The sequence below is a fragment of the Hoplias malabaricus genome, chromosome 5, assembly GCF_029633855.1.
Source record: "Hoplias malabaricus isolate fHopMal1 chromosome 5, fHopMal1.hap1, whole genome shotgun sequence".
Taxonomy (NCBI): Eukaryota; Metazoa; Chordata; class Actinopteri; order Characiformes; family Erythrinidae; genus Hoplias; species Hoplias malabaricus.
In genome coordinates, this window is record NC_089804.1 from 8,752,780 (window position 1) to 8,762,336 (window position 9,557).

Sequence of the window (9,557 nt, forward strand, 5' to 3'; positions counted from 1 at the left end):
TATTTAGCATCATTCATTATACTGTTTCTATTCATTCCATGATTATTTATTCCATAAATAATATTTTTTGTAACATCCAATTACATCCAATAGCTAGGTGTCTTCCAATCATATGGTGCTGTCAAGGGTTAGGGGCAAAAACCAAGTAATAATTTTAAATTTTAATTTGTTTTTACCATGTTTTTATGAAAGAAAAACAAACAGCCTTTACAGCCATAGTGGACTCAAAGTCTGATAATACAGCAACATATTTATTCATTAATCATTTAAGCCTCAGGGTCACAAAGTCCCTGTTAGAGTAAGGACAAATTATACACCAAGCATTGATTAATTATATTGTGTAGTGATTCATTGAACACACCAGGAAATCATAACCGACATATTATAAACATTTTATTTTGCTTAAATATTTCAGTCTTTAAAACAAACTTACCAAACAGACCCTTACCCACTCGCACACAGTGATAATCTTTTACTCAGTGGTACCGCCATCCTTTATCTTTTGGCTGCAGTATAGACCTTAATATGCAAACCTCTGATTTGGCATCAGAATAAGGCCAAATATTGTGAGAACCAGAAAGTGCAGTCATATCCAAGAAATCAAAATTGGCAAAGAAGAATTGTTAGTTATGTCTAGAAATTTAAATACAGTTTTGTGTACTGAGTGATTCAGTATTTACATTTTGGCCTGTGAAATCTACACACTATGTCAGCACCAGCCGTCTCAGCAGGAAATGTAGAATAACCAAATACCACAAGTAATCTGCCAGTTTCTTTAATAAGACATATCTAGTGTTAACAGTTTTGGTTTTAATTATCCACAGTGACCCTGCTAAGTGCTGAGGAGAGGGAAATCTTGCTTATTCTGTGGGTGGGTTACCCACAGTCAGTCAGGACTAAGAGAAGAGTAGCTTAGAAAAACTCAACAAAAACTGAGAATTTATTCATGTAAAACACAAATTACATGATTAAATATGGGGAAAAATATGCTGTCAGTGAATCAATTTTTAAAACTCTTGACAATGACAGTTCTCATATTCCGTTTTTGATTTCTTGGTTATGGATTTAGCTTTTTAGTCCACAAATAATTTGAAATTCTCCTGATGTCATATTACTACATTAGTAGTACTGCATTAAACTGATATCTAGTGAATAAATATACAGACTACAGCCTGAGCAGGAAAAATGGATACATGGCAACAAAGCTCTGGCAAATATTTCAGTAAACATTTTCTGTCCTCCACACTCAGATGACCATCATCCGGTCAGCAATGCAGTATGTGTTGGAGCTGCAAGATAAAGCCCTATAGAGTAAGGGGCTGCTAGTTGTTTGTGAGCAGGACAGGGTCCAGGCTACAAAGGTGAATTGGAGCTTTAGGATCATTTGCCAGCCTTTTGAGCTTTCTGCGCAGATTTGGTGACCTTGCCGCTCCCGCCAACTTTCTTTTCCACATTCTTGATGACCCCAACAGCTACAGTCTGCCTCATATCTCGGACAGCAAAACGTCCTGGAAAACACAACCACACACTAAGACACAAATTTTGGAAGTCTTGTAATTTTGCTACAACTATGGTTTCTTCCAAATGTGAGCAGTGTGTGTGAAAGGAAGTCAAAAATGAAGGGCTTGTTAAAAAAAATAATTAAGTTTAAAGAAGTGAGTTTTATATAAACTGTCATTCTCATGTAAGTGTTTGCAGACCCCTAAGGGTTAGCAGGCATAAATTATGGTAATGTGGCACAGATAGAAACTGTGTCTTTCACTGTTCCATGTCTCAGGCGATATGAGTTATTTGTGCATTTACACAAACTAGACTTGAGGTCAAAAGAGTTTAAAAGAAAATAAGGGAAAAGAAAATATAGCCAGAGTACAAGAACAAGCAGAGTTGAACAGGCCTGTTAGGTCATGGATAGAAATGAGAGGACACAGACCTAGATAACAATGTATAAAGTTCTTTGTGGCAATTTACGGGCCAAATGTCAGTAACTATATTTCATTTATGTTTTTTGCTGCCCAGCCGCATTACTTATTCAAAGTGACAGTTAGTGGTAAATGATGCATGCAATAATGCTACTCTCTACCAAAAAAAAATGGCGAAAGTTCTGGTTAACTGAGTTTAAAAACTTTTGTAACGTGTTTCCATCTCTAATTTCATGAATGTGATAACTTCCCTGATTTTCCCATACATTACTGATAAGGAAATATAGTGATTGTCTAAGGAAAGGCTGTAAGTGTGCTGTACATCATTCATGTATCTATACACATTTTCTTAAAACATCTCATACTCCCACCACAGTCCAGCCATTCCCACACAACTTTTCCTTTTTAAAAGACACTCTCAATGCTGCAGGGATGCTGACATTGTGATGGTGCATTGTGATGTGTATTGCAAGTGAATCAGACACAGCAGTGCTGCTAGAGTTTTTAGACCCCTTAGTGTCAATGCTGGACTGGGAATAATTCACCAACCAAAAATATCCAGCCAAAAGCGTCCTGTGTCCACTGATGGAGGACTAGAGGATGGCCAACACAAATAACAAATGAGCTACTGTCTCAGACTTTACACCTACAAAATCGACAAACAAGGTAGTGTGGTCAGTGAGTGGACACAATGTTTAAAACTTCAGTAGTACTGCTTTTTCTGACCCACTCGTACCAACACAACATACACAAACACATCATCCCCACATCAGTGTCACTGCACTGAGAATGATCCTCCACCCAAATCATACTTGTCCTGTGGTGGTCCTGAGCATTGACAAACGATATGAAAGGGGGCTATTAATGTATTAAGAGCAACTTACAGACTACATTCTGTAATTGTAGATCTACAAAGTGCTCCTGTATCGCCTGTGGAGCTGAGACAATGGACAGTGAGTGTAGAAACAAGGAGGTGGTGTTACTGTAATGGTTGGTCAGTATATAAAACATATGTACAATACCGTTTTCTATTTGGTTTGTAGTCTGAGAAATGAACTAATGACCCATGTGCTCAAAAACAAGGCTATTTCACTGTTGATGTAAAATCCTGCATGACATAGTGCTGAGTGGAGACTCACCCAATGGAGGGTACTGAGAAAAACTCTCCACACACATGGGTTTACCAGGGACCATGTCAACAATGGCAGCATCTCCAGACTTCAGGGTCTTGGGGAGGTCCTCAAGCTTTTTCCCTGAGCGACGGTCAATCTTCTCCTTCAGCTCAGCGAACTTGCAAGCAATGTGAGCTGTGTGGCAGTCAATAACAGGGGAGTAACCAGCACTGATTTGACCCGGGTGATTGAGAATGATAACCTGAGAAGAAAGGGAGGGTATACAATGCAATAAAACAAATGCATTAGATAAATTAATGAATCTAGTAAACACCTGTCTATGCACTAAACATGTCATTTGGCAGGGAAAGTTGTCTAATCTTGTTTTTTTTTTTGAGCAATGTGCATTGGCTGGTTCATAAAGACTGAAACATCTGTATAAATTTTAAACTCCAAGGCCATCTACATGTTAGCATTCAGTGACAGACACTGTATTATGGGTTTTGTTATTACTTTACTGCAAGAACTGCAAATTCTATAGTAAAACTATCAAAGAATTGTCAGCAGTCAGGACAGTACCAGCCAGTGAAGTGAGCAGAAGTTGGGGGAAAAGGGGGAAAAGATAATAGATCATGGGTTTGATCCATGATAATACCATAGCCATCTGTGGTTGGCCACTTATTTTGCCCAATGTTAGTCAACAGAATTACAGGTAACAGAATTTCTGTTGACATTGAATTAAACAATGACATTGAATTTGTCTGAATTGTCTTTTACTGTCTTCCAACTTGGAAGCATTGTATGAAACCTAGGCACAGAGAACAGGTGAACTTGAGAAACATCTATTCCTGCTGAAGGAGCACTGGGTCTGGCTCCTAGTGTGTTGTTATTATTTTATTATTTTCTATTCCACTACTTTATTATGCATTGAATATAACAATACATCTTTATCATCAAATCACATGTACATCAATGTTGTTGCAGCTTCCTTACTAGAATGCTATAAATAATAAACAGATATGCAATAAGAAATTCATCTGAGTACATCTGCAGTTATAGCAGTCAAGTACAGTGTTTTAAAGTGTATGACAGTATTAAATCGTTCAGCAGCTTTAATGTACAAAGCAGCAGCAAAGCTGGAATGGGGACAGAGTCATAATGGGTAACACAGTGGGATGAATGTGTTAATCACTAGAAATGAGGATGAGAGAAGTGCAAGGTGCATGGACAAAAGTCCTGTAAACACTGCAGAGATACAGATATTGAACACAATGTCCAGACAGTAGGGGAGAATGAACACCTGAGTAACTGTATAGCTACTGGTAGTGTGGAGCTTAGTGTGGCCATATATTAAAAAAAAATCAGTTGTGGCAGACAACTGGGGAGAGACAGTTTTTGGGAGACAATTGGTGGGCTGCTTCAGGGCAGTTATGGTTCTGGGGAAGAAGTGATTTCTTAGCCTGGAGATGCAAATGTAGATGGCCTTGTAAAGTCTGCTGGATGGAAGGAGTTCAAATAGATGGTGGTTTGGCTGTGTGGGCTCCCTGCAGATGCCGGTAGCCTCCCTGAGGCAGCGTGAGCTGTAGATGTCCTCCAGGGCTTGGAGCAATTTCCTGGTGATATTCTGTGTGCTGGAGACAACTCACTGAAGAGCTTTCTTATCAGCTGCTATGCAGCTAAGGTACTGTACAGAGAGGCAGTATGTAAGACAGCAGTAAAAAAGACACCAGAAGCTGTTGGGACAGATCAGCTTTCTTCAGGGTTCTCAGAAAAAAACAACTGTTTCTGTGCTTTCTAGAGCAGTGAAGTTGTGTTGGAGGACAATGTGAGATACTCTGAGATGTGAATTCCCAAGAATCTCAAGTTGGTCGGTCTCTCTCTAGTCCGTCAACAATGATGAAGATTGGAGTGTACTCATCATTCTGTGACCTACCAAAGTTGAGGGTTAGCATAGGATGAGCTGAGGCTTAGCTGGTGGAGCTTAGACTTGAGCATGCTGACAGTGAGGGTATTCTACAGCTGTAGTCTATGAATTGCATCCTCATGTATATGCCTTATCTTTCCAGTTGTGCCAGGACAGTGTGAAGGGCCAGAGATATTGATCATCTGTGTGTAGCTGGAAGGGCTAAAGGTTTGGCAGGGACTATTAAGTTGACTGCAGCTGTAGGAGGCAGCCATCTTTAGGGGGTATATTAGTCTCGTGTCAGGTGTTGGAAGTCTGGTTTGGTACAGGGGTTTCTTCTGTTTATGCCCCATTTGGAACCGGTTTTACTGACTCGTCCAAGCACGAAGTGGGGATGCTGGCTGAGCTTCACAATGTTAGACGTGGTGTATGTAGAGTATATATGGACCAGAGGAAACTAGTAGGTCTCAGGACCCACAGCACTCTACGCGTGGACTTGATTTAAATCACTGCATGGCCTCAGGTAAAATTCTAGTGTGTGTATAAGCACTGTGGTGCGAGTGTGTTAATGTAGTGAATAATACAAACTCCAGTTTTTATCTGACCTGTGCTGTGAAGCCTGAGGCTTCCTGGGGTGGGTCTGACCTGCTGTCCCCACACACATTGCCTCTGCGTATGTCCTTCACCGACACATTCTTCACATTGAAGCCCACATTATCGCCTGGCAGCGCTTCACTCAGAGACTCATGGTGCATCTCCACAGACTTCACTTCCGTGGTGATGTTGACCGGAGCAAAGGTCACCACCATGCCAGGTCGCAGGATGCCAGTCTCGACCCTTCCCACAGGTACTGTCCCAATACCTGAGCAGAGCCAACATCATCAAAATCATGAACAAATGTTACAGATCGCCGTGGTGACCAATGTGTGATTATATCTGAATCTGTTGCGAATTGCATGAAGGTAGAATTCCTAATGAATTCTTGTCCTTTTCTCTTTTTATCGACCTGTTTCTGCACAATTTTTTGTCATTTGTTCTTTAAGAAACTTTCTGAGAGCCCAAATGAGTGAAATTAAAAATACATTTTCAATTATAAATATAATGTTATCGAAACAACATTTGGAGATGTTTGTTTTCTGTGAATAACAATTTTTAATACAGTATTTACGTTATAATTTTAATTATTTGAATATTATAAAATGCAACCTTTTTATAATTTATTTGACCCACGGATCATGTGCTACTTCGATTTGATTTGCAAATTTTGGCTTGTTTTCTCAGTAATGGCTTCATGAGAGCTCCTCATCTTTTCAGACCCATATTTGTTAAGAGTGCTATTTATTCCCTATTACTTGTATGTATTACTTATTCAAATGGATGGTCAAATATCTTATCTCCACAAAAACATATATAATAGTGCTGTCTAATTTTTCACTGATTTTTGCATAAAATTTCTTTATATACAAGCATTCTGCGTATCACAAATTTGTAAATGCAAATTATCATTACAGTCATGATTTTAACCCTGATTAGACCCTACAATACCTCCAATCTTGTAGACATCTTGAAGGGGTAGACGCAAGGGTTTGTCGGTGGGCCGTGTGGGGGGCATGATGGTGTCCAAAGCTTCCAACAGACTGATCCCAGAGGCATGATGCTCCTTCCTGTCCAGCTTCCAGCCTTTAAACCATGGCATCTACAGTGGACGATGGAATTACACACTGATGATGAAGGTATAAAAGCACTGTGCCCACATATATAAACACACACACACTGTCAGGGCTTACATTAGAGGAAGGCTCCAGCATGTTGTCCCCATGCCATCCTGAAATGGGCACAAAGGGCACAGAAGCCGGGCTATAGCCGATCTTCTTGATGTAGGCACTGACTTCTTTAACAATCTCGTCATATCGCTTCTCGCTGTAGGGAGGCTCCGTGGAGTCCATTTTGTTGACAGCTACGATCAGCTGCTTGACGCCCAGTGTGTAGGCCAGCAGGGCATGCTCACGTGTCTGACCGTTCTTTGAGATGCCAGCTTCAAACTCTCCCACACCAGCTGCCACGATCAGAACAGCACAGTCTGCCTTATGGAGGTAAGGGGAATAAATGTAAGGCATATATTAAAATGTTTGATTTAACTATTCTTTTTTATGGTGTTTATTGGATTTTTACCCAAATTTCTTTCCAACTTTAGTCTCTGCTCACAACACCAACTAGATAACCCTAGTCTTAACCGAGATCTTGCCCTCAGACCTTTATTGCTACTAATGTAACATTGTTGAACAGCTCAACATGATTGGAAAAGAACTAGAAAATAATAATTCTGTTTTGTTTAACACCCGCATTGACTGGTATCTTCCTAAGTGATATATATAAATAGCTGGGGAAGTCATCTGACACACCAAGACTTGCCAATTATCCTGCCTTGGACTCACAGACGGAGAGGTGGTGTATCACCAGGGATTAAACTTATCATTACTTAACGATAGGATCACCATTCAAAGATGATTTTTAAGTTTACCCTTCAAATATTGTTTCTCAAGCCATGAACTTATGTTAAATATGTGAATGCCAAATCCATTTAGGTGCATTTGAATTTAGTGGAAAGTATTTTTTTTGTACTGTATAACTTTACTGTATTGTTCTGTATATCTTATATATTGTCACTGTCCAATTAAAAACATGTATCTGATAAATGAACCAATAGAAATGCTCCAGGATTACTTTTAATTAAATATTTGTACACTGACTTCCATGGTAATTTAAGTTTTAAAAGACATTCTCAATAAGATAAGGTTTTTTTTCTTCTCCTGTAAAGTTTCTATTTTGGGAGATACGTGTTTTTAATTGGACAGTGACGATATATTAAAACTTAATATCAATACGTTTTTATGTTTGAAGCTAAAAATAATTCTTAATTACGAGCAAGGCCAACAAAATGGAATTCAACATTTGAATAATTAATCATTGTAAATGTCTGGATGAATACAGGCTGAATGTCAAATTATGAAAATGAAACTCATTAAGTTCATTGAGTCAACCAGACATCAGCTTATCCCCACTGAATAGGACATGCTATTCTACTTACCTGGGATGTGCCTGTGATCATGTTCTTGATGAAATCTCTGTGTCCTGGAGCATCTATAATGGTGATATAATATTTTGAAGTCTCAAATTTCCAGAGGGAGATGTCTATTGTGATGCCTCTCTCTCTCTCTGCCTTTAGCTTGTCCAGAACCCAGGCATATTTAAAAGAACCTTTACCCATCTGGGCAACAGAGAGAACAGAAAAATCCAAAGAGGATATCACTGTAAAACTAGAAAATAGTTCATTAATATTAGTAAAAAGAAATCTATTTTGACATTTAAAAATAATCAAATTTACAAGTAGTAACTTACAGTTTGAGCATTCATTTCATCTCAACTATTCTTCTTTAATTTTTTTTCCCACATTCAAAGTGGGACGTATTGGTTGTAAGATTTGGTGTTTTTTTTTTTTTAATCCTAAATTACTATCAGAATTCCGGTTAAATCTAATGTTTGGGAGTTTTCATTAAAACATCTTTCCCTACATGTATAAATGTACCAACAAGCTGTAAAAATTAAAGCTAAAATAACTTGCTATTCTTAAGTTCAGGGAATGGACTGGAGTCACAGCACTGCATATTCCATAAGTCAGACTACAGAATGGTTTTTTTCCTTACAGTTACATAACAGCGTAAAATATTATCATTTAAATATTTACATCAAACTCATAGCCCATTTTTCTCCATATCCTTTATGGTGGACAGTAAATGCCCATTTGTACCTCTGCTGCCTCCTTCTCAAATTTCTCGATGGTTCTTTTGTCAATGCCTCCACACTTATAGATGAGGTGGCCAGTGGTGGTGGACTTCCCTGAGTCCACATGGCCGATCACAACGATGTTAATGTGGATCTTCTCCTTCCCCATGATGAAGGGATCACAGAGGGTAAGAATGAATGTTGCCAATCAAGGTTGCCCTGCTTTTCAGACATAACATTACAATGTAAACAATGGTAAACAAGCTCAATGCAGACAATTCAACCTGAATTGAATATGCATATAAAGACATTCTGAATTTATATTTTATTTTTTTTACTGAGAATAAGTACTTAATAAAGATGCACAGTTAACAAGAAGTCTGAAAAATGTCATGATGGACTCTGACTGGTATTGAAGAGAGCTGGCTTTGGCCTCTTACCTGCAGCTGTGTGTTCAGGCAGCACGGTGGGTTCCCTCTGAACACACAGTCTCTCAGCACTCCAACACAGAGGGTGGCACTCTCTAAATCTGTCTGCGTAGTGAACGCACCCCACTTTGATACAGCAATGCGGCACTTTAAGTGGGAAGGAGGGGGAGGGAGGGAGAGCGAGAGAGAAAGAGAGAGAGAGAGGGATGTTGATGCAAGTGAACTGCAAAGGCAGCAAGCAAATCCAAGAGGGAGGGGGAGTGATGTGCTCTAAGTTAGGAGAAAGGGAGGGAAAGGAAAACAGAAAGCATCACAGTGCAAGCTTGAGTGACTCAGCGCATTCAAACACATGTAGATTTAAACAGCCGCCACCCAAAAGCTCAGACCTCAGTATCACTGAATGCATTGGGTA

At 39.2% G+C, this 9,557-nt stretch overlaps 1 protein-coding gene across 2 annotated transcripts; it reads right to left on the minus strand.

Moving 5' to 3' along the window:
* Positions 1-246: 246 nt before the first annotated feature.
* Positions 247-9,293, minus strand: eef1a2 (eukaryotic translation elongation factor 1 alpha 2). Of its 2 annotated transcripts, none has more exons than XM_066673198.1 (8): positions 9,158-9,293; positions 8,743-8,939; positions 8,023-8,202; positions 6,722-7,018; positions 6,480-6,630; positions 5,540-5,796; positions 3,059-3,293; positions 247-1,508 (listed from the first exon to the last, which is right to left on the minus strand). In XM_066673198.1, the coding sequence occupies exons 2-8, from the start codon at positions 8,884-8,886 to the stop codon at positions 1,381-1,383; spliced, it is 1,392 nt and encodes a 463-aa protein (XP_066529295.1). In that variant the 5' UTR covers positions 8,887-8,939; positions 9,158-9,293; the 3' UTR covers positions 247-1,380. The 2 variants fall into 2 exon arrangements, with proteins under 2 accessions (XP_066529295.1, XP_066529296.1); XM_066673199.1 differs by having other exon boundaries at positions 8,743-8,936; positions 9,158-9,237.
* Between the last annotated feature and the right edge of the window lie 264 nt (positions 9,294-9,557).

Coding starts and splice junctions, on each gene's coding strand:
- eef1a2 (XM_066673198.1), bottom strand. CDS start 8,886: ATGGGGAAGGAGAAGATCCACATTAACATCGTTGTGATCGGCCATGTG. Junction 6,631..6,721: donor TGCTGGAGCCTTCCTCTAAT/GTAAGCCCTGAC, acceptor CGTCCACTGTAG/ATGCCATGGTTTAAAGGCTG. Junction 1,509..3,058: donor TTCTCAGTACCCTCCATTGG/GTGAGTCTCCAC, acceptor TGTGTTTTCCAG/GACGTTTTGCTGTCCGAGAT.